The sequence below is a fragment of the Hippocampus bargibanti genome, linkage group LG05 (genome assembly GCF_051943395.1).
Source record: "Hippocampus bargibanti isolate YZ-2025 linkage group LG05, ASM5194339v1, whole genome shotgun sequence".
NCBI lineage: Eukaryota > Metazoa > Chordata > Actinopteri > Syngnathiformes > Syngnathidae > Hippocampus > Hippocampus bargibanti.
In genome coordinates this window covers 16,286,508-16,312,457 of record NC_142738.1, presented here as the reverse complement: position 1 = coordinate 16,312,457, position 25,950 = coordinate 16,286,508, and the positions used below count along the sequence as shown (strand labels likewise).

Below are 25,950 nucleotides of genomic sequence, written 5' to 3'. Positions count from 1 at the left end.
GATGCTTATAATTTATTTATTTACATACATACAAAATCCAAACACCTCATAATATTTTTTGCAACGCACCCAAGACTGAACATGTTTCTTTTACAAATGCCAAAACAAAGGAATTCTTTGGAATAATTATATAAAATTGAAAAATAAAGTCACTTGAATTCCTTAACAGACTTGTTTAAGAGATCAGACGAGACATTAAGGCAAATGCAAGGAACACGCGCCATGCACACGCGCACACACACGCTGAACTGAAAGGAAACATATATACATTTGGTCATTGTGGTGGCCACTCTACCTCTGAGTTTATGAAGCAAGTACGTATATCTAAGTTTGTTTCTTAGGCTGGAGTAGTATTTTCTCCCCAAGCCTCCCATAGAGTACTCTCCAAAGGGACCAGCAAGGTCCAACCGTGAACATTTCTTGTCCCCCAGAAGGTAATCTTGACCAAGCTACACATTACTGTGGTTATGAGTATTATAATATAGGTATGTCTTTACTTGGAGTGGGATTGGTTACAGCAAAAGTAAAACCATTTAATGCAAGGAATTGCATAATCAAAGTTTTATTTCTGTTCCCGTGCTTCTTAAATTTTTTTCATGACTGCTATAAAGGACTGCAGCTATCAAAATGTTTTAGGCAAGTATTCACCTGATCATCACCATCATTTGAATTATCTGCTCAAAATTGATTTTGCCTCATCATTTTTTTTCTTATTTTTGTTTACTTCGGGATTGCTAACATGAAGTAATATCTGTAATTTAAAAGGCAGGGACTAGTCTGGTGAGTGACGTGGGTGTAAGTGAATGAGAATGTAGTGGGCAAATCTGTCTGTTAGCGTTGGTTTTTGCCATCAGCAGTATGTATATGAAATGCCAAAGCAGATATTGTTTGATCTTTTGTTATGTAATCAAATTATTTAAGTTATTCAATTAATCGTTGCAGCAAAACAAGCCAAAGAAAAGGCAATATGTACATGATTGTTTGGTTTGCAGTCCAAACCATAGAACCTTTGGAGGCACTCGGACTTTGGAGGTACCACTGTAACTGAAAAAAAAGCTTAATATTGTAATGTCAGGCTTGTATGGCGTTCACTGACGATCAACACGAAATGTTCAAAACAACACCAAACAGTACTCTCTCCCCATCACACAGTAACATAGTTTGGATACATTTTCTTTTCCCTCGTGACGTACACACATTTCTGTCCGAAGCCTCTCATTCCTTGGGAGTCTGTGTAAACATTCAACGTACAGCCATCCAGTTAACATTTATACATATCTACGCACTTATACAGTATATTTCTATAGAGGAATCTGCAGCCTTTAGTATGCAGTACTCACACACATTTTGTCTGTAACAAAAGTAAACAGCACTGCTTATTTTTTGTTATTCTTTTTAAAACCTCCACATGGCCCACGTATTTCAATTCAGTCACAGCACATGTCAAATATCACGGTATTTACAAACTGATATTGAAAAGTCTATTTGAAAGAGCCCTGAAGAGAACACTGAACAAAATCAGGGAGCCATTGCTTACTATTTGTTGCATTTGGCCAACTGAACATTTTGGGCCTTTGAACATCCATTAGGAACTTCAGATTGACATCGAATAGACCACGGGGACAAATTCTTACACCATGTCTTGATAGCACCAAGAGTATAGGAAAAAAAATTATCCCTGGGCTTGGACCACAACTACCTCAGTCCCCAAGTCCACAAGAACGTTCTCAAAATAAACTATGCACAACAATTAACAAGTGGACGCCATGTGCAAAATCATAGACAAAATAACTTGGTAAAAATGCTTTATTTGCCCCTCTCTCACTCTCTCTCATCCTTATTTTAAGGAGACATGATGGAAATGTACTTTTTAGTGTCTTAGATAGAAATGCAGTGGTCTCTATACTTACGAGTCGAATTCCAAATTCGGTACTCAATTCCGGAAAAAAAATACATCTAATGTGATTTTTTTTTTCCAAGAATGAAACTATAAATTGATGTTTCCTGTCCAAAATTGTTCATCCTTTCTCACTAAGTCATTTGGGAAAAAAAGTCGACATCGGGGTTTGGAAATATGCCTAATGTAGCCAACAAGTCGGCAAATTAGCAACACAGAGGAGTTGCTGACGTCCTTGTGTGCACTAACACTGACCTTGGTTATCATGGAAACAGACAGCATACTTGGCATTTTCAACTGGAACATGACACGGTGCTGTAATGGACGGTTATGTATTTAAACAAATTGAGGGGTGGCGTGAGAAAGAATGAATCATAGCATCCTTTAAAATAATTTCAGAGAAAGAGGCCTCTTTATGGCCCCAATGATGACAAATCCCAAAAGATCTAATCTTGAAGATCTGCAGCTTTGAAAATTGTACATTTTCCGCAGGTATGAATGTGAGCGTTAATGCTTGTTTGCCTGTAAGTGCTCTGCCATGAGCTGGCAACCAATGAGGTCGTTGTAACCTTCTCTCACCCCAAAATCAGCGAGGTCCGGGGCTATGGAAGTTCGACTGTATCCTCCAATTGTGCAGTGGGGTTGTGTCATGTTAAATTTCGTGCTCTTTCTTTGACTTACGTCTTCCAGTTTAAATAAGAATAAAATGCCATCAAAATGGGACAGGAAAGCACTTTCAAGTGAGTTTTGGGAAGAAACCTCCAATGTTGTAAGCCCGTGTGGAGAGCCTTGTAAATGTTGGAGGTGAAATAGGGGTATTTCGCCTGGGGGATTTGTGAGGACCAAACCAGTGGTACCATGGGTCAGCACGACTCCTCCAGCGCATTGACAACCTGCTCCAAGATGTCAGGGCAGCAATCAGCGATCTGCTGCAGGACACAGTTGGCATACTCCTGCAGCTCACTGCTCTCCTTTTCGCATAGTTCCAGCTCCTTCTTTAACTGGAGACCGAAAGGCAGCAGGTCAGTAACAGTGATTCAATGTAATGCTTTTTTTAGGACTGTCTGTTTTCAATGTCCATTGCAGTTTAAACTGATCGAGCGCATCAAACTTCAGACCCCCAAATTGGCATGCTCGTCCTCTACCTGTTCCACAGTCATCTTCAGGAGCTCCTCCTCCCAGTTATCCGGATCGCTGTGGTGGTAGTGAGCGGGCGGCGTGTGCTGGCTGAGGATGCTCGGGTCGCGGTCGTAACACAAGTCGGTCAAGTGGGCGATGTAGAGCTTGAGTTTGCTCCGGTTCTGGCACAGGGCTACAACAGGGGGAATCATCTGTGGGCGAAGAATTGTCCGAATTTATACTTCTGTTTAAAGTGGGCAACGTTATGACAACACCCGGAGGTGGGTATTCCGTCAGATTGACGGAAAAGCCCAAGGTCTGTCACTGTTACGTGAGCATTTTAGGCCAACCTGCATGGGGCCCAATCTGTCTTGTGTTGAAGGAAAGCCATTGGGGTTGAGAATGTAATTTCCGCATCACATACAGGTGTTGTACAAGCCGACATGCAGCCAAAGCACACACGCAGTGTTGATTGGTGAAATCAAAACAAAAGGGCATACATCAATGAGGTCTGTGGAAATCAAAAGGTCAAAAACATGTTTTTTTCCCCACTTCACTGATATAAATACTGTTTCAAATGATATTGTTCTTGTTTTTTTTCTGCACATCTCTTGACATCGTACTTTGTGGGCGTCCATGTCACATCACCAAAAAAATAGATACACCCTGCAGTGTAAACACCGCCTTAGAGTACTGTACAGTACTTTCTTTACCTCGTAACCCAAGCTGCGCATGCAGACATAATTAAAAAAAAAGCGCGAGGGAAGGAAGATGATGCAACAGTGAAAAAACAACAAAGACAAATGCAAGATGCATAATGGGTGAAAAATATAGAATGGCGCAGTAACAAAACGTCGCACATGTTAATTATTTTAAACAAGCTCACCCTTGGGGGAAAAAATGGCAGAGAGAGAGAAAGTGAGGGCGGGCAGGCACAGTGTTGGCTATGCCCAAATACCCTCCTCATCATCCTGTTAGGCCACAATATAGGCCAGACGCAGCGTTAGAGAGAATATTTGGTTAGTGCCTGTACAAAGCTGAACATCAGCACACATGATTATGTTGTTTAATCTACAATGAAACATTACTGTAGGGATGAAGACCATAACTCGAATGTTAATTGAGTACGAGTACACTACCTGGTCTGGGGAGGGCTTGTGGTTTGTCCGTTCGGGGGCTGTCTTCAGGTGCTCATCTTCATAGTTGTCTGCCATCAACTTCATGCGGTTCTGAGTCTGACCATTAACCACAGAAAAAAATACATATACAGACAATCAGGAACCTATTTTATTACTTTTACATTTCCATTACTGTACTTCTCCTCTAAATTACTTCAGTAAAGCAACGTCGTCATCATAAGTTTTGCACCCGAGTAGGAGTCATTTCATTTGAGTATTAAGCATTTTAAGAAATATGGTGCATCAAATATTGTCACAAAAACAACACGTATAAATATGATTTAACTCATTCACTGCAGACAATGTGTCCACTCCAGTTCCAAGGTTGTTGTCATTGTCATTCGAATTCGAGGACCCAATTTGTTTTTGAGTTACATATTCCATGTTCCCCCTAAAAATGCTCAAAATGAATGAACTTCTTCCACATTGTATTACTTAAGCCAAATAGTTCAGTGATGCACAAATTAGTCAGTGTAAGTCTTAAATGCATTGTATTGTTTACACAGAAATTTCATTCATTCAATTAAACGGTTAATTTACGGCAATTAAAAATCTAAATCATTATAAATTTGCTGCCCCTCCCAAAAAAAAAACACATAAAAATGGAAACACGTTAGACAACGTTAGTCATAGTCAAAATGGATGCCATAATTTAATGGTAAACCACGTAGTTGATCTCAACCAATCAAATCTGCGATCGAGGATATAGTACAGTATCATAACTGACACCAACAAACACAAATGCAATAATTGAACGGTTGATGATCATAATTGAATAATGGATTACCATAATGGAGATATTTAAAATTTCAAATTAGATTTTTTTTGGGAAGGGGAGGTAATGTTAGCTGCTCTTTTGGCAATTGCTAATCTATAAGGCTATTTCATTTATGCATCAATCAGGAAGTATATTTTCTTACATCTAAAATGGAAGCAACCATCGCATTTTTTTCATTACGGTTCTTCACATTATTTGAAAAAATATGTTTTTTGAAGGAATACAGACAATTTGGCACTTTATTTTTGGAAATTAAATTGATCATTGGCATCAAACGGTGAGTATAGTTTTGCTTTTTTGATCGTTGCTGTGCCGATGACCATTTTATGTTTGGGAGCCTTTTACTGAGCAAGTTGCTTGTTCTGTAGCCACAAGGGGACATAAGTCATCTTATGCCGGTCCCAAGCCCGGATAAATACAGAGAGTTGTGTCAGGAAGGGCATCCAACGTAAAAGCTTGGCCAAAACAAACACATCTCTGAAGATAGAGGACACTGATTCGATGTGGCGCCCCTTTGAAGGGAAAAGCCGAAAGGAAAAGAAGATTCGAATTCAAGGACCCACAGAATATTGAGTTTTAGGACTACATCAACATTCAATGCAAATTAAGAAACCTTACTCTTTTCTTTTATCAGGAAAAAAAAAAGAGTTCACTCCTAAATCATGAGTCTAGAGTTACATGAGCTTGAAATGAGGGTGGCTGTACAAAATACAATGCAATACGTATATACATATTGGTGTATACAGTGATCCCTCGCTACTTCGCGGTTCATTTATCGCGGCTTCAGTGCATCGCAGATTTTTTTCCAGGGGAAAAACGTTTTTTTATTAATGGCATGCAAATGTGCAAACAAACAAAGTGAAAGAAACAACACTGCAAACAAAGCAGAATAAAATCAAACACACTGGCTTTGAACAGCTCATGTAGCATTCTGCGTCTAGAAATCAAAAGTGCATCTCAAACAAATCTTTCTGCATCGACGAAGACCTGGCAGAGATGACAAAGCCACCAAGCGAGGATGACGGCGAAGAGGAAGAAGACATACTTGTTGAAGAGGAGGAAGGACGAACACTTGGTCACCTAGCAACCATAATGAGAATGGGCACTGAACTTCAGCGTGCGGCACAAGAATAGGACCCTATGATGTGTCGTTCATTGCAGTTCTCAAATATAATTGAAGGCGGCATGTCGGTTTATAAAAATCTTCTTGCTAAAAAAAAAGAGTGCCAACAACTACCGATAACAATGTTCTTCTCTCGAAGAGTCCCTCAGTAGAATACAGCGCAGCAGAGTCAGGATGAATAGGCGCAGCAGCAAAATATTGTTTTACAACACCGTTCTTTGAACTATTAAAAAAAAATTAATGTATTTTTTGTTTCAATATGCAGTATGTACAGTTTTGCATTGTAAAAAAAAGCTGACTATATTGTACTTTGCGGATTTCACCTATTGCAGGCTCTTTTTGGAACGTATCTCCCGCGATAAACGAGGGCTCACTGTATAGCGCTTTAACAACAGCTGAAGCTGGAACAAAGTGTTAATATGGAAAAAAGGGAAATGCTGGCCAGTGCTTTATCAGCACCCAAACAAGAAAAAACAAAACCCGAACAAATTCGGGAATGGTGCACTACGTCATATTTTCAATTCCAAATAAATTTGTGAATGGCAGTGAATGAGTTAATAATTCTCACATATTATAGTTTGGATAAAATTCCCAAAGGTTCTAAGTCCCAAGGGAAACAGTTCTAAAATCACACTCCTACCTCTCCTGGCCATTAACTTTATTTTTAATGACCCAAAAATGTCTAACCGGCTGTACATGTCTTGTTGATCCAACATTTGCCCCACCCACCTGTTGCTTGAGCTGTTGCACCAATCGATCTTTCTCTCGCTTCAACAAAGACACCTCATCCTGGGTCTTTTTCTTCTTGGAGGATGACAATTCCAGCAAGGCAATATTCGCATCCTTTTCACTGATGGCAGCCAACAGTGCCTCCTGCCTGATATGGTGGGAGTTAAAAAAGTGTCTTAAAAAAAATTGAAGAAATGAGCAGTCTCAATACAATGAAAATGTCTTTCAAGAGGGGGATTCATTACAGCCCCCCACACAATTGGTGAAAATTCACTACGAGAGTTACTTTTACACCAGTTGCTAAATATGAGGGGTAACACTGTACAATATTTATGACGCTAAATCATCTTTCCAGCTGGGGGCAACCGGGAATGAATGACATTGTTCTATCAATAATTTGCCCTGTTTCAATAATCAGTACGTACTTCATCTCCAGAACCTCCTCCAAATGCTTTCTGCGCTCGGCTCGCAAGGTGGTGAGGTGGGCTTCCTTTTCGCAAAGAGACTGCTGGGTGGACGACAGTTTGGCACGCATGGATTGTAGCTCCTGCTTCACCTTCTCCATAGCCCCCAAAAGCTCCTCCATCTTGAAAGACACGCACATGGACACACAATAAGAGGAAAACAGAAAAGGTAATTTTTGCCTGGATGAAGTGCTCTTAATAAACATGAGGACGGTTGATTTCTGATGGAAGGGAAGGGGTAAGGGAAGTGTAATGATATGAGCAAATCGTATTTGCATGTTCTAGTTCTACTAGTGATGCCTGGCTAGTATAGATCAAAGGATGCGCTCCTGCAAGTCAGTCTGATGAGAGCCTACGAGAGCCACACATGTCAATTGCCTTCTCCCTCCAACCAACACAGAACCTCAACTCTATCCAGAAGTTGTATCATTTACCGAACCCGCTTACACAAAGCAACACAGGCCTCCAACAAGATTAAGAACCCCTGCTGTAGAGCAATATATGAGTTACTTTCGGGCTGCATGTGTGCAGAAGATGTTGTTGTTCATGGTACTTTGCACCTTTGAGTGAGATTCTTTCACACTCACACACACATACCTTAGACCGCTTTAAGTGGGCGACGTTGGATTCATGCATTGCATTGACTGAGTACTTCTGACAGGCGGTGAGTAGCGGAAAGAGGAAGGAGAGAAAAAAAATGACAAAAGAACTTAAAGAAGAAGAAGAGCGTCCAGCCAAGAAGAAGGATGCCAATTGAAAAAAAGGATGATGAACACTATGCTAGTTATCTTCCAATGAACAATGAAATGTGATGACAGTTGTTTGCGCTAGCCATGCTTGTACCTGTTTCTCCTGCAGGGACCTGGCAGCCTCTTCCTGGGCCAGCACCATCTCTCGCTCCGCGGTGATCTGCACACTCTCTCTCAAGGCCTCCTCCAGTTCCTCGATGCGCTCCGATTTCTGACGCAAAGAGTCCTATTGACCGGCAAGACATTGAGATTTGTCATTTGCAACATATGTGACTTGTTCGTGAAAGACCACACATGAAGGCGTTAAGAGTATCTGTGGTTCAAAGTTGACAAAAGTTAATCAAATCACTGACCGAAAGGCCGTACAAACAGCGTGGTATGCAAATATTGGGGGCAGGGTTTTACTTGTAATTTGCAAATGTAAACAGTAAACGTTCAATGAGGAGCATGAGGCACTTTGAGTGCCATTTGCCCAGCAATTCCCGTTAATTGTTCCAGGAGATTGTGCTCCCGTCAGCTGAAAGACAAAATTCTCTGAATTGAGTTCTTTGTTTCAACTTGTCTGGATGGGTAATCTCTGACAGCGTCATACACATACATACACGCCTCACCTTCACCTGCAGCGAGCTCTCAGACATGTTATCCTCACGCTTCTTGGCCTCCTCCATCAATCGGGCATTTTTGCTTTTCTCCACCTGCTCCTTGTGCTTCAGAGATGCCACCTTCTTAGTCTGGTCTTTCATCTGCCTGTAGGAGGAAACAGACGGACATGGACAGTATCAACTGGGTTATACTTTGAGAACACCAACTAAAGCGGGGCCCAATTATTGCCTGTTTCTAAAACAGCGATTCCCAATCACTATGGCACAACAAATTAGTCTGCTGTGATAAGTCATTGGGTATGCCTTAAGAAATTACAGGCAACAGGTTGTACATATTCTTTTACACTAACGCAAAATCCTTTGTGTTTGGAGATGGAACAATGAAGAAAATCAGGGCTTCTTAGCGTCAGCTGCGACCTAACTTGAAAAAGTGGAAGATGTTGGACAGATGGATGGATGGATGGATGGATCGATGGACGGACAGACGGACGGTTGGATGGATAAGACTTTTTCCTGAGTCAAATAGCAATGAACATTTTGGTTCAGTTAATTTCTCAAGAGTCTAACATATCTTTGTATTTTGTCACTATGCATTTTCATATCAATCGCAAGCTAACGTGCACACTTTTAAGCAAACGCTTCAGTGCTGCATGCAGAGTCCATTGAGGCACATAAAAAAACATGCTTCTGCAAGTTAAAAAAGAAACAAAATATTAATGGCGATGAATGATGAAAATCGTGAAGCAAAAATGAAAGTAGATATACCAACCTGGAGGCCAAACTGTCAGGGTGAAGGATTTCCATTGAAAAAGCAAGAGAGGATTAAAAGAGGGTGTACAGTATATACCAATTAGGAGAAGTTAAGTCTAAGACAGGAGACTATGTGCTAGGATGATAAATAACTACAGTATCTCACAAGCAAAACAATTTAATTGCCGTCACTGAAGTTGAAGATAAAGAGAGATGCTATTGAGAAGTAATATCAGGGTGACATTAAAATAAAGTCTGTCTAATAAGATGGTTGTTCTCAAATTTGATTGACACAGTCATTTTAAGTTGTTACTCGACACCATACCAAGATGGAGGACACGGATTCGCTGTGGCGACCCCTAAAGGGAAAAGGTGAAAGGAAAAGAAGAAGACTCGACAACATACCAACATTATGATTGAATTATAGTTGAATTTATTTTAGTCCTCTTCAATGCTGAAGTTCTATTTGTTGTTACTTTTTGAATTTATGAACAGCATAGTATATGCATATACTTTAATTTCCTTCATGGAGTTAAAGTCTTCCTCACAGGGGATCAACAGCTGAACTCTTGACACTTTTGTACAAATCCCAATTTCCTCTTACATGCTTGGGAATGTAGTACAAATTTAACATAGTACAACAGAATGCTTTGCAGCTAAGAATAGGTTGATTATTTTTCGTTCAGATTTTTGTTTAATTCTGACTCATTTTTTCCCTGACATGAATCACCAGTACAGTACAGTATATCGTCATGCATCTTGAAATTGAATTCAAGCCCAACCCTATCTGCAGCTTCTATTGGATTGTGCATTTGGAACCAATTTTATGTATTTGTTTATATATGTATTTTTTGGATATCTAAACTTAGATTTTCCCCTAGTATTATTCTGGAAGATGATTTTAGAGACACCACAAAACACATACCCCTCGAGCTCGTTGATCTTCTTGTCTTTGTCATTTTTCTCATTTTCCATTTCCCGTAGGATCTCGAGCAGGCGGTCTACCTCAGCTTGTGCTTTCCCAGAATCCTCTTTGTGGCGGGCAACTTCCAGTTCCAGGCTTTTAATGCGCTCTGCCAGCTCAGTGTTGGCCTGAGCCTCCAGAGCTGCATTCTGAGCCTGGAAATGAATGAATAGAGGGAAGAGCAGGATGTTATGTGTTTTTGCTGCGGCCTGCCATGTTATCATTATATGAAACAATATCCTCACAAGAGCAACAACAGTACTTTGCAATGGTATACCATCGGCGAGATGGCCATCTTACTCTCTTCAGGTGGTTATCCAGTTTGAGACACTCCTCTCTCTTCTGCTCAAGGGCGATTTCCAGACTTTTAAGTTTGGAGTCCTTTTTCAGGCCGGAGGAGGCCAGCGATGATGCATGCTCCTTCAGGTCCAAAATAGATGTCTGAGCACACAAACCAAAGCATTTCCACCTTATTGAACACAGCAAGCACAATTCACAATGAAAGAAACTTGGGAGTTGAGCTGTATAAGAAATGGGATGTTTATTACCTCTCTGTCTGACAGATCTCCTTGCAGTAAGCTCAGCCTCTCCTTCAGCTCTTTAAGTTCTTTCTTGGTGCACTCCAGCTCTTCCGTCCTCTCTCGGTCATCTCTGTCTCGCTGCTCCTTAAGTCGCTCTATGATTCGTTCCTATCACATATAGTAAAGGAAATAAAACAAACCCATTCCAGACATCCATGTAAAAAAATAGATTTATCTTCCCAAAAAATGTGTGGTCCAGTTTTGCGGCATGCAATATAAACTCTTTGGGTTGAACAACTTCATATTTTCAGTAATCCTTATTCAGGTGATGATAGTCAAGTCATTGTCAACGAATCAATGTCATCATCTATATTTTTGAAGTTGTCTTTTTTATTGTATTTTTTTAGGGAAAAAAAAGTGCCGCCGAGTACTAAATGCCAGTCCACAGTCATGGAAGGACCACTGGAGGAAGTCATTCCACTTCTAATTTCGTCGTTATGTATGAATACATTATACAAGGCATATGTATACTGCAGGGGACTGCTTATGAACTTATTTGCAGAATGCCCAGGTGTATAGTTAGACATTTATTCATCAGTTACCTTTTCAGCAAGAGACTCCTCCAGAGTGGTCAGTGCAGTGTCTGTGTTGGATGTGTCAGCCTGCAAAGACTTAACTCTCTCCTTTAGGCTGGTCATTTGCTTTTCCTTGTCCCTTAGCTGCTCCTGCAGGTTCTCAATCTTCAAAGGGAAGATACAGAGTTCGTAACGGCATCAAAATGTAGCACCCGTGTCCAAAATGATGTCCTGAAGTTTGCAGTTTTAACCCCTCAAAAATAATGTACAACATACAAACGGAATACATTATATAACTGCTTGAAAGAGTGTTTTTAGTGTTTTTTCTGAATGCAACCATTGGAGGACAAGGCTCTTTGTAGATATTAAGGCAATAATATAGACATCAAGATCAAATCACCTTTTTCTGAAGCACGTTGACTTTGCGTTCCTTCACCTCAAGCATGTCCTTGAGGTCATGGATCTCTCCACTGAGCGTGCCTTTCTCTTCGGACACTTCTTGTATCTGCTTGCTCTTCTTATTGAGCGTGGCTTCCTTCTCTTCCAAGCGCAGGCGCAAGGCATCCACCTGAGCAGTAAAAATATAAATAAATGAAAAAATAATAAATTACGACTAATGAAAATAAGTACAGTAAAGTCTCGTTATATCGATATCGGATATATCGATAGTCCCGGTTATATCGATACTATTTCTATCCACGCACGGAGAAAATTACATGCAAACAGGGTCGGATATATCGATAGTCCCGGTTATATCGATATTTTTTCGGACTCCTTTGAATATCGATATAACGAGACTTTACTGTATTTGTCATCTTGCTGTGCTTTCAACAAGTGAATATATTTTCAGCCAGTTGATGGCATGCGTGCAAACTGTGAATAACCTAATTCCTGCAAATCCAAGGCATCCCTGTTGTCAGGGGTAAGAAGATGGTGGAGTCAGCAAGCCAGGGATGAGCTGCAGAACTGCTGTGAAACTACAAACTGGAATGAGCTCTGTGGTCTACATGCGTACAACATTGACAGCCTTGTGGGCTATTTCAATGAATGCATCAATTTCTGTGAGGATATTGTCACTCCTGCGATTGCCTGGCAACCAGTTCAGGTCGAATTAAAAACGATCCATCCAGTGGAAATTCAAGGGGAACCTGAGCAAGGCATTTCTATAGCCAGAAAATTTAACTCAAACACAACCGGAATGACACAAAAGAGGTGTGGAGCAGTATGAGAAGAATACAGGTACATGTATTATCTTTGAAAGACAGAAGTAAGGAGCAACCATGGAGAGTGCAAAACAGCAGATTTGCTTCTTCAGTACAACGATGAGAAGGTTTCTTCAGCCGTCATCTGTACAAAAACTTTGTACAGATGACGGCTGAAGAAACCTTCTCATCGATGGACCACTCCTGTACGACTGAGAGCTTACACAGACGTTCTTCAGTACAATCAACTATGGACAGCTTGCAATCCCTATGCCCCTCCGGGGGATGATGCTGTCACCTATCTGATGCATCTGGGTGATGGTGGTGGTCGTGAGGGCCATGTTTTTTTTTTATTTCCGCCACTGCTTGGGTGTGTCATCACACCGCGTCTCCTCAACCATTAACTACTTATTACAAGACGGCTCGGATTCACAACCACTATTTCTGTACTGTGAGGCGGACATGCTCACAGGTCGCTTTATTTATTTGTTTCTAATTTCCACTGACAATGTGACTTAAGTATCTATTTATTTATTTGTCAAAGCCATGGTTAAAAGGTAATTATGCTGTACCTCTGTCTGTAAAATGGCAGCCCTCTGTTCTTTGGCAGTAAGCGATTCCTTGAGGACTTCAATGTGCTGTTTGCTGTCTGAAAATTGGTTGGTGAGCGTCTCCAACTTTGTCTGGAGGCCGAGCATCTCAGTGTCCTTCCTAGAGAGGTCCTGCTTCACCTGCTCCATCTGGGCAAAGAGTTAAGATAAAACTCAACAGCTCCCTATGAGGATTGCAAACATGCGGGAACTTTCCTCTTCTAAGGGAAATTCACAAAGTTAAATTTCCATTAATCCATATGGAATGTTTTTAACTTTGAAAATTCACATAATTATGTGACTTTCCTCAAATATTAATTTAATTCCCCAGATTTTGTCTGACCTTGCTCTTCATGAACTTGGTGTGGCTGCGGTAAACCTCCATTTGCTTCATCTCCTCCTGACGCTCCTCACAGCTCAGAAGTCCATTAGACTTCATCAAGAGCAGTTCCTCTTCCATGTCCCTGAGACTTCGTTCCATTGAGTTGATCTTAGCATCCTGTGGGTGATGAATGTGCTCTAATGCAAGTTGCATGACAGGACGCACAGAATTCGGTTAAAATACGATTAATGTCAAGTCCTCACCTTCATGTCAATGACTGTTTGTAAAGCCTTTGTTTTGGTGGACTCTGGTGCTCCTTCATATCTGCGATGCAGCTCCTGGAGATAATATTTAATTAATAATTCACTTAATGAAAACCATACTATCCACATAAATTCCGCCCTTGAACATTCAAGAATATAAAGAAATTGATGTCCTGAACACATTTTAAGGACAGGACTCTGACTCACTTGATTTTAACAATCTAACAAGATAGAGTTCCAATCGAACACCTGAACGCTGTGAGGAGAAGGGAGTATATATATATATATATATATATATATATATATATATATATATATACATACACACATGTATATATATATATACATATATATATACATACATATATATATACATACACACATATATATATATACATACATATATATATATATATACATATATATATATATATATATACACACACACACACACACACACACACACACACACACACACACACACACACACACACATACATATATATATATACACACACACACACACACACACACACACACACACACACACACACACACACACACACACACATATATATATATATATATATATATATATATATATATATATATATATATATATATATATATATATATATATATATATATATATATATATATATATATATATATACACACACACACACAGTAAAGTCTCGTTATATCGATATTCAAGGGAGTCCGAAAAAATATCGATATAACCGCGACTATCGATATATCCGACCCTGTTTGCATGTAATTTTCTCCGTAGAATAGAAATAGTATCGATATCGTGGCCATACACCAGTTTCACGCCAGTACCACGGCGCGTATGGGCAGGGCACATTAGCGCCATTCTGCTCCGATTGGCTGCATAGCGTACATGAACTGGACGGCATTATTGGTTGGACACCTGTCACTCATTGAGTTACATTGCAAAATGTGCGCTGCGTCGATGTTCTTGTGCGCTGAGTATGCGCAAGCAGTGCGCGATTGCGCATGCGCGCAGCTTAGAGGGAACATTGGTCCTCAGTGTGCTCAGGGTGCTTGTGTGCGTGCTCAGACACATGAAAAATTAGAGGGAACATTGCCTGGCACATTTGTTTCTGGAGAAAAAGGCACATTTACATCCCAAGATCTGTAAATTACATGTACTGTACTTTTAAGGGCATAAAAGACTATCCACAATTTGGTAATGTAGCAGTGTTGTTCTGAGTAATAGGTGTGCAAGTGCAGTCAGTGTTGTGCTTGGCATTACTTCTCTTAATGCATTTATTTCTCTGTCTCTCTGATCCAATAAGCTTTCCAGGTGATGGCGGTGCATCTCTGCATCGGCCAGTCTCCTGGTGCGCTCCTGGTCCTCCTCTGAAGCCTTAGCAGATGGACCTAAACACAATGGTTATATATTAACAATTGAGTGGGCTTGGAGCGGCTGATATGTGAGAAGTGATTTTGAATAATTTAAGGGGATGATGTTTTAAATTAATTATAAAAGTGTCACGCGTACATGCACCAACATTGGGTGAACATATTTAGAACTGAATGCCATAAATTCAACTTGTCAAATATGACAAGCAAGCGTGAACCATGAAAGCTGTAACCCCCAGTGTCCGTAAATGTATCTCCAAGACATGGAGCAGGAGCCAGAAATCGTCTTCTTTCACAGTAATCAATCCTTCTATCCAATCTAATGTGGCGCGGAAAAAAAAAATGCCCACCCACCTTTGCTTTGCAACATCTCGAGGAGTTTCTTGATAGATTCATCTCGGGCCCCCAGTGTTTGCTTCTGTGTGTCAATTCTCAGCTCCATCTCCTCCAAAGTTTTTCGAAGGAGAAAGAGCTCCTTAGCCTGCCTGTCATGCTCACAATGTAGCCTCCTAAAGTTCTCCTCGGTCAGCTCTGAGGCCAAGGCCAAATCTCGACCATGGCTTGCAGGGTCTTGCTGAAGCAGTTGGTTAAGGTCCCGCTGGATCCTTAGTTCATCCTGGAGCGCCTGCGCAGTCATCTGGTGGTGCTGAGGGAGGGGGGGAAAATGCATCTGATGCAGCAACAGCAACAATACAACAGCAATACTACTACTACTACTACTACTACTACTACTACTACTAATAATAATAATAATATATTCATTTCATTTATAAGGACACTTTACAGTCACAGGATAGGTTTTCTGTGGATGAGCAGCGGCAAGACGTGGTATAGTTCAGCTTGTCAAGGTACCGTTTGTAACTGTATAATGAATGAATAAATAAATAAATAGTTGTTGGTATTTTTTTGCATGGGGGTTATCTATAATATAATTATGATGATAGTTTTGGTGAGCAGATATTCAAAAAATGCACGACTATGACAGATCTTGACGAGTGACATATACCCATCAGATACAGTGTGGAAATGGCCGTTGATGATAAGATAAGAGCAATGGACAATTTCGTGAATGTGAAGGAAATGCGTGATATGTTTAGTTGTAAACTCAGAATAGAGCACTTCATACTGTATATCAATAATCTTCAGTAAATTGCCCGTCTTGTGGAATTGCGTATCGGAGAAAGAACTTTGTGATAACTGAATTGCCTGTTAATCATTTACAGTACCAGTTAGTATTGCCTTAAAGGACAACTGACGTCTCCGGACAAGTTGTGTCCATAATTTGTAAAATGTCTTCAAATGACTTCTACTGAGCGTATTTTACAGAGATGCCACCGTATATAGCTATATTTTACGCTTTAAGACTCGCGCTGAATATTCCGGAAGTCTTGTTTTTGAGTTGGTGACGAGTCCGTACGTTATGTCACTGAAGGAACGCCCCTGACCGAAAAAGGACACATTGTAGCAGTCCTTCCATCACGTCAATGCATTTTGCTGTACTTTGATCTGAAAATGTCATGTAGGACCAAAAAGAGGCAGAAGCGGGCGACAAAGCTCCATGTAAGGAATGAATCAGCCTGTGGAAGCGGGCTGATTCATTCCTTCCACGGCTTTGTCGCAATGTTCTGCCTGTTTTGGGTGCGACATTTCCCACCCCTGATGCCTCAAAATGACACGGAATAAATTCTTTAATCGATTGCAAACATGTATGCTTTCTTCTTCAGAACTATTTGTATCATATTCAAAACAATCTGAAGCCATTGTTTTGATTCTCGGGCAAGGCAAGACGTCTTGTCGTGACACCACGAACATGGGGGCGAGACCGTCTGAAACTGGCCACTTCCGGTTTGAAATTGAAGTACTTTTTAGACACTAAGTCATTTTTATTGATGTTTTGCATTTGACTAAAAATATCATACTGATGCCATAGATGCTATAAAACGTTTTTCTGATGTCAGTTAGGAAACAAAAAAGTGATGGCGGTTGTCCTTTAAAACTGGCAGCAATTTGCAGCAAACCCATATAATTGTTGGGTAATGAAATCCAATTTTCACAAGGTACAACAAAGAGACCACTCGCTCACTCGCTCGCTCACTCACTCACTCACTCACTCACTCACTCACTCACTCACTCACTCACTCACTCACTCACTCACTCACTCACATCCTTGTCTCAGTTAATCATATGTGTTAATGATAAGGGCAGGGTGTAAAAGTAAAACAAAGGCGTTGGTATTACAAATGGAAAAGGGTGTGTGAATGGATTATTTGCTAAATGCTTCCATGATATAAGAGATACTAAAATACCCATGTGGATTTAAGATAAAACATCAAACTAAACAGGCAGCGACAACAGACAGCAGTTGTAATTAAGGAAAACAATACATTGGAGTAGCATGTCTGTGTAAGCTCTCAGTCGTACAGGAGTGGTCCATCGATGAGAAGGTTTCTTCAGCCGTCATCTGTACAAAAGTGACTTTTTCACTTTTGTACAGATGACGGCTGAAGAAACAGCCGTCATCTGCCGTCATCTGTACAAAAGTGAAAAAGTCACTTTTGTACAGATGACGGCTGAAGAAACCTTCTCATCGATTGGAGTAGCATGTGTGCCAGCATGGGAGATCAACATGTGAAAGCAGAAATCTTTAAATTATAAGACCTACTGATTAGCCAGCTGCTCCTCTGGCATTGCTGGAATTAGTCCACAGTGATTGTGCGGCTCTGGGGGCAAATTATAGGACTCTGCCCTTTCATTAAGGATCCAAACGCAACAAAAGAAGGTGCCCTTTTTCAATTCTGCTTGGCTCACTCAACAATCGCACGCTAATTTCTGAGACATAACTAATAATATTGCACAGTCACAACAGCCCTATGAGGGAAATCACAACAGCATGAAAATTAGTTAGGTAAGATAATAAAACATTTATTTGTATCCCAATGGAGAAATTTGCTAGAAGAAATAAGTAACATAAACAAAAATAAACTCAAACAGGGATAGGCACTGCTGTAACGGCAGGAACTCTCGCGGCGCCATCTTGACGCCAAATTAAGTGAATCTATTTCAGATATTTATGCAAGCAATGTAGAAAAACTCACCTGAGCTTCGTCTTGAATCACACGGTATTGTTCCTTCCACACAGAGATCTTTGACACTTCGTCTTTGCGGAGCGCTCGCTCCTTTTTCAGCTCAGGACTCCAAAATGTCTTGATGGAATTCATGGATGAACTCAGCTTGCTTTCTTTGACTTCCACTTCCCGCCGCAATACTTCATTTTCCCGTAGAACCTAAGTCACGCAGAGATCAACACATTCCAGAAGTGTTCATAATCATGTAACTTCATGACTTCATTGCACAATTTTGTTTGTAATATTGAAATTTTGTATTTCAGGAACCCCTGTAATTAATTGATGAACTGGTTCCCAATTTTCCCCTTAGTCAATCAAGGCAGTGTCGCCCAGAGATTCAGGAGAGAAATACCTCTTTGAGTTGGGCCTGAAGGTCAAGTATTGTGTTGTCCCTCGCCTGCCTTAAAGAATGGGGTACCGTGGATGCCATGTGATGATCCCCAAAAGCCAAAGCCTCGCCTGTCATCAGCCCAACAGCCAGTGCCGAGCTCGAAGGCACCGAGGTGGAGATGTTGGGTGTGCTCGCCGCCACCATGCCGCCACCCCCGCTCCTCGATCCGTAGGTTACCCGCTGCCGTCCCATGGTGGTCATGGCCCCACCTGCACTTTTGGGGACGTGCTCCCCCATGGCCACCTCATTGTCACTCATGTACATTGGTCCAGAGGTGGCATATGCTGCATTGAGGGACTGGATATTTTCCATCGAGAGTGTCTTGCTCCCCGCACCTCCAGGACCTCCTCCGCTGCCTCCAGTGCTGTTAGTGCGACGGTGGCCCATGCGGGGGGAGCGAGGTAGGCGAGGGGAGCGTCCTGATCCCTGATTACTGGTGCAGCCTGCATCCTTGCCTCCACTACGGTTAGCATCTCCTCTGCCAACCGAGCGGGCACTACCATACATGTTCTGAACAAAATATTCAAAGCAAGCAGCAAAAGCAGGGTTAGTTGCTTCAGAAGTGTCCAGATGATCACACAGATTTGTGCTTGTGATTGCTCAGCTGAAGGCAGAAGGCGCAATGTTCATGATGAATGAAGTCTGTCCACTTTCACTGGCATTCAGGATGTGCAGATATCTCTTTTCCAACAGGAGGTGGCACATCCGGCATTGTTAAATGTGAACTTGATCTGCAGAGATTTTTTTGACAAGGACTACAATTATACACACACATGTATATATATATACATACACATATATACATACATACATATATATATATATATATATATATATATATATATATATATATATATATATATATATATATATATATATATGCGTATATATACAGTAAAGTCTCGTTATATTGATATCGGTTATATCGATAGTACCGCTTATTACGATACTATTTCTATGCACGCAAGGAGAAAATTACATGCGCGCAGGGTCGGATATATCGATAGTCCTGGTTATATCGATATTTTTCGGACTCCCGAGAATATCGATATAACGAGACTTTACTGTATATATATATATATATATATATATATATATATATATATATATATATATATATATATATATATATATATATATATATATATATATATATATATTGTGTGAAAATCACATCGATGCACATAGATGTTAATAGACGGATCAGTATATATATATATATATATATATATATTAAAGTATATATATTAAAGTCTCGTTATATCGATATCGGTTATATCGATAGTACCGCTTATTACGATACTATTTTCATTTCCCTTGCACATTTCTAGTCTTTTTATGTATAATTAGTACCGTTTAGTACGATACCCGGTTATTACAATAATCCGGTTATTACGGTGCTCCTTTTCATCCCCCGCCGGCCATTTTTGTTGTTTATATCGATATATCCGTCGCGCCATTGGTCAACTTGGTCACGTGTCTTGTTACGTGAGCCGCCATCGGTCGCGCCATTGGTCGACTTGGCCGTGTGACTTTGTCACGTGACACGCCATCGTCGCGCCATTGGTCAACTTGGTCACGTGTCTTGGTTACGTGTCACGCCATCAGTCGCGCCATTGGTCGACTTGGTCAGGTGACTTGGTTACGTGCCCAGCACCCGTGTAGCAGAGCCATTTTCATTTTCAGACGCTAGCTCGTGTGTAGCAGACGAGATTGAAGTGTTTGTGTTAAAAGGTAAAAATGGGAAGCAGAAGAAGATTGATGACTTTTTTAAATTGTATACATAATACAGTAACATGTAAGCGTTGCAGTTTCCCTGTTGTGTTATGTACATGCCCACTGTACTGTATATGAATGCAATCGTTTTTTGCAACAATGTTTCTTGTTTTGTCTGCTGAAGCGCGATGATTTTGAAAATTATTAACATTCCATACTGTGTATTAAAGGACAGCCGATGTCACTTTTTATTCAAATGCAAATAAAAATGACTTCACGCCAAGACGTCTTGCATTGCTTGTGAATCCAAACAATGGCTTCAGATTCGGATATGCTTTCTTGTTACACATCCAGTTATGAATATGTTTCAAATACACTGTAGTTCTGAAGATTAAAGCATACATGTTTACAATCATTAAAGAATTATATGTGCCATTTTGAGGCAACATTGGGGGAACATCTCACCCAAAAAAAGGGAGCTAATGGCCAGCTCCGTTTCTTATATGGCGCTTGGCTGCCCTCTTTTGGCGGCTTTTGTTTAATGCAGTTCGGCGCAGGATCGGATATATCGATAGTCCCGGTTATATCGATATTTTTTCGGACTCCCTTGAATATCGATATAACGAGACTTTACTGTATTCTGATTCTGATTCTGAAATAAAAGGTGGTGGGCTGATGGGAACGTGACTCAGCCTGATGAGGACGTGGTACGGCTCGTCGTGTGACGCAATTCAAACTCAACGGAGCATGGCACAACGTGGACGTGCTCTGCCAGGCGCAGAGTGGCACCCCGGACGGTCGTATGGGAACAGGTCTCGGCCGGCCGTTGACGTGGCACGGCTCGTCATGTGACGCAATTCAAACTCGACGAAGCATGGCCTAACGTGGACGTGCACTGCCCGGCACAGGGGAAACGAGACCAGTCCTTAGCAACTGCGAGATCCAGCGGTGAGTGGAGTCTCGGCCTGACGCGGACGTGGCACAGCTTGTCGTGATTGTGACTCAATTCAAACATTCACGACGACGCATGGCTGGACGTAGGCGAGTACTGCCAAACACCGAGTGTCACCCTGCACGGCAACCTGGAAAGAGGTCTCGGCCTGTCAGGTTTGTCTCATCCTGGCAGATTTTTACTCCGAGTTTTCTTTGACACTTTGTACTTTTCTGTTTGGATGACTTTGATGTTTTAGATTTTGTTCCTGCTGACTTTATTTTAATACAATTTGTCAAATACAACCTGCTGCTCCCTCCTGCCTGCTTATTTGGGATCCACAACCCTCACCACCCCGCAAACCCTGACAGAATGACCCGACCAACCATCGGATCCCGCAGGTACAACGGACCGGTCTCATTTCCATCCTGTGCATGGCAGTGCAACGTCCGTGTCGAGCCATGCTTTGTCGCGTGATTGTGTGAAAAGGGTCACATCGATGCACATAGATGTTAATAGACGGATCAGTTCAAATAAGGTTAGGGCGGTGCGCGCTCATATTCACCTCTCCAAACCAAAGAAATGCAGACGTTTTACGTACTCCGTGCCACCTCCAAAAAACTATCCTCCAAAATAGATGTACGTATACCTACAGTGCAATTTACAAAAAAATGTCCATAAGACTGCCCACGAGTTTACAAAATCCACTATCCCTACATCATATACTCCAATGTGTCATTGTGTAAAAACTTGTGAACAAAGATGGTGCCCGAGTAGGCAGCAGTCAGCAAGTGCTCTCATGAGCCGTGCTTTTTTTTTTTTTTTTTTTTTGTCTTGTTTTGTGTTTTCTTTTGCCACTTTGTGTTGTTGTGTTTTGTGTGGAATGGATACGGATTGTTTTTCAGCATTTTTGACCATGACATTTATATATATATATATATATATATATTAAAGTCTCGTTATATCGATATCGGTTATATCGATAGTACCGCTTATTACGATACTATTTTCATTTCCCTTGCACATTTCTAGTCTTTTTATGTATAATTAGTACCGTTTAGTACGATACCCGGTTATTACAATAATCCAGTACGATACCCGGTTATTACAATAATCCAGTTATTACGGTGCTCCTTTTCATCCCCCGCCGGCCATTTTTGTTGTTTATATCGATATATCCGTCGCGCCATTGGTCAACTTGGTCACGTGTCTTGTTACGTGAGCCGCCATCGGTCGCGCCATTGGTCGACTTGGCCGTGTGACTTTGTCACGTGACACGCCATCGGTCGCGCCATTGGTCAACTTGGTCACGTGTCTTGGTTACGTGTCACGCCATCAGTCGCGCCATTGGTCGACTTGGTCAGGTGACTTGGTTACGTGCCCAGCACCCGTGTAGCAGAGCCATTTTCATTTTCAGACGCTAGCTCGTGTGTAGCAGACGAGATTGAAGTGTTTGTGTTAAAAGGTAAAAATGGGAAGCAGAAGAAGATTGATGACTTTTTTAAATTGTATACATAATACAGTAAGATGTAAGCGTTGCAGTTTCCCTGTTGTGTTATGTACATGCCCACTGTACTGTATATGAATGCAATCGTTTTTTGCAACAATGTTTCTTGTTTTGTCTGCTGAAGCGCGATGATTTTGAAAATTATTAACATTCCATACTGTGTATTAAAGGACAGCCGATGTCACTTTTTATTCAAATGCAAATAAAAATGACTTCACGCCAAGACGTCTTGCATTGCTTGTGAATCCAAACAATGGCTTCAGATTCGGATAATATGCTTTCTTGTTACACATCCAGTTATGAATATGTTTCAAATACACTGTAGTTCTGAAGATTAAAGCATACATGTTTACAATCATTAAAGAATTATATGTGCCATTTTGAGGCAACATTGGGGGAACATCTCACCCAAAAAAAAGGGAGCTAATGGCCAGCTCCGTTTCTTATATGGCGCTTGGCTGCCCTCTTTTGGAGGCTTTTGTTTAATGCAGTTCGGCGCAGGATCGGATATATCGATAGTCCCGGTTATATCGATATTTTTTCGGACTCCCTTGGGTATCGATATAACGAGACTTTACTGTATATATATATATACACACACACACACACACACACACACACACACACACACACACACATACACACATACATACATATATATATATATATATATATATATATATATATATATATATATATATATATATATATAAAACAGTTTTTGATCCCAGCACTCATGTCAATTTCCCTCGCTCGATCTTCATCATTCTTTTCTAACACTTTCGCCAACATACACAACGTTGCTTGAGTAGTTCGTGCGAACTACCTATATCTCACGTGCAATTACCACCAGCTAACTGTCGGGTTACACAACTATGCTAAGGGGCATGTGAAAACCGATGGGGAAAGAAAGGCAAGGGTGACACTTGATTTACCACTAACAGTACAGTATATTAGTGATATGTCGTTCGCGATTGAGCCGCTTCTTAGAGCTGGATCTTAGAGCCGGATCTCTGAAGTGAACGAAGAGAGCGGGTTCCTAACAAGGAGCCGGAAATGGGAGCCAACTTTTTTTTGTCCTCTATTCCCCGCCCCCAGTCTTCGGTTAAAGCCACATGTGATTGGTCGATATCCGTTGTAGAGGCGGGAGGGGAGAATTACAGACACAAGCAGCAGTGAGGAGAAGGGGGGGGGGGGGGAAGGGTTACGGTAGTCAGGTGGACAAATCAGAATCAGAATCATCTTTATTGCCAAGTATGTAGAACACACAAGGAATTTGTTTCCGGTCGAACACGCTGCACAAATGTTATCACATTATGATGTCATTATTATTCAATTATTATATTTTTTACTAGTTGGTATGATAGCATTATTAATATGAAAAGCAAATTAGTAACAGCGGATCATCAGACCAGAGTAACCACAAGGAAAGTGAAAGTTAGTGGATGCTCTCTGTGCACATATAAATCAAGCCGTATAAATAAAAATATTTGATATAGTGTGTTTTTTACATGAGTAATTCGTTTTTCACATAATTTTACATGATTTTTGGCAGATAATTAATTTAAGCAACAAAAAAAAAAAAAAAAAAACTGAGGAGCCATTTGGGAGCCATTTGGGAGCCAAAAGATCCAGATCTTTTTAGTGAGCCAAGCCAAAAGAACTCTGAAAAGAGCCGGAATTCCCTTCACTACAGTGCTGTATATGATAGTCGTGCTTGTGCCAGCACTTAGATGCTAACGTGGAGTGTCCCCTCCCACACACACGCCAACTGAGACTCCGCGGATGGCGGCCGATTGGAACACAGCCCAGACCCTACCACCCCCACCACCACCCCCCACCCCCCGCGAAATTTTCTCAACGGATTTACGCTTTTCTCAAGAATGGTCATTTTGGTCTGAAAAAGTAGGAAATCGGCGGGAAATTCTCATCCCTGAATATAGATTTTTTTTCAACCATTCTTGATGTTTGTGGAACTTTAATAAGTTTTCACACATTGAGACACTCATCCGGACGGGCGGGTGGATGGGTCGGTGGCCAGGTCGGACGGTGAGTGGATGGATGGATAAAATCAAGAAAATGTAAAAATGCATGATGCAACAATGTAATTATTGTAATCATCATGAGCTCCTGCAGTTAACATGGTGAATGGGAATTTGCTTTAATTGTCGGTTTTGTTCCCTAAATGTCCACCACCGAGTAACCCTCACAGTCTGCGTGGCCTTGCTAACTGGCTAACGTTTTGTCAATCCACCGGCTAACGGTGACGGCTACCCTTTGGAACAAGGAATGTTTCCTGACTTTGGAAAACATTGGCTTGACTTACGTTTGTGTGTGTTCGAAATTGGTTTGTATAATGATGATGATGATGATGATGATAAGCGGTAAGGGCAAAAGGTGTTGAGCGACGTTGACGTGAAAGTAGAAAGGGAAGGACGGGAAAGGGAGGCAGTCTGCTATAGACGAAGGGGAGAAAAACTTCCCTCTCTGAACAAATGGATAAAGAGATGAACACTCCTCTGTATTGTATTGTATTGTATTGTATTGTATTTAGATAGTGTTATACATCTGAAGGCAACACACGATCAAAATGTCAAAAGCGAAACGGGGCTTTTTTTCCACACTCCCAAACCACGCCAAAAACGGGTCCGCGGTGGCGGAGACACCCTTCTCGTTCTAATCGAACCATTTTCCTAAGCAGCAGTGGATTATTTCTGACACGTTGGTTTGTCATTAAGATGGTTTACATACCTGTCATTCCCGTCAACACGTGTTCAATGTGACATATGGACGTTGGTATCTTCCATCCATGTACGTGGTCAAGCCAGCAGAAGCGCTCTTCTTTTTTTCAGCTCGCTCCTAACACCAGAGGGGAAAACCTCTGCGATAAACCATCTTTTTGTCGTCTGTTAGCATTTATAATCTGCTAGGTGACGCTAAACAAATACAAAATAGACATTCAAAGGCAAAGTTGTCGGATTTTCGATGCTATAGTAGCTCGATAGCTGTCTATCAGATTTTGCCATCTTTCTTACCAGCAGCTCACTCTACTCCAGCCTGCGAGGGCG

The 25,950-nt window shown here is 41.1% G+C and overlaps 1 protein-coding gene across 5 annotated transcripts; it reads right to left on the bottom strand.

Annotated features, from left to right (window-relative positions):
- Positions 1-25,950, bottom strand: LOC148898076 (ELKS/Rab6-interacting/CAST family member 1-like). 5 transcript variants are annotated; one of them, XM_088996939.1, is made up of 22 exons: positions 25,918-25,950; positions 25,634-25,741; positions 18,690-19,459; positions 18,308-18,496; positions 15,567-15,858; positions 15,103-15,230; positions 13,827-13,901; positions 13,585-13,740; positions 13,224-13,391; positions 11,850-12,017; positions 11,477-11,614; positions 10,902-11,042; positions 10,654-10,794; positions 10,315-10,508; positions 8,649-8,784; positions 8,132-8,263; positions 7,886-7,942; positions 7,250-7,410; positions 6,825-6,972; positions 4,156-4,251; positions 3,043-3,228; positions 1-2,898 (listed from the first exon to the last, which is right to left on the bottom strand). In XM_088996939.1, the coding sequence occupies exons 3-22, from the start codon at positions 19,233-19,235 to the stop codon at positions 2,761-2,763; spliced, it is 3,390 nt and encodes a 1,129-aa protein (XP_088853065.1). In that variant the 5' UTR covers positions 19,236-19,459; positions 25,634-25,741; positions 25,918-25,950; the 3' UTR covers positions 1-2,760. The 5 variants fall into 5 exon arrangements, 3 of the variants coding, with proteins under 3 accessions (XP_088853065.1, XP_088853064.1, XP_088853066.1); XM_088996938.1 differs by having other exon boundaries at positions 25,634-25,937; XR_016115040.1 differs by lacking the exon at positions 1-2,898 and adding an exon at positions 3,903-3,987 and having other exon boundaries at positions 3,091-3,228; positions 25,634-25,937.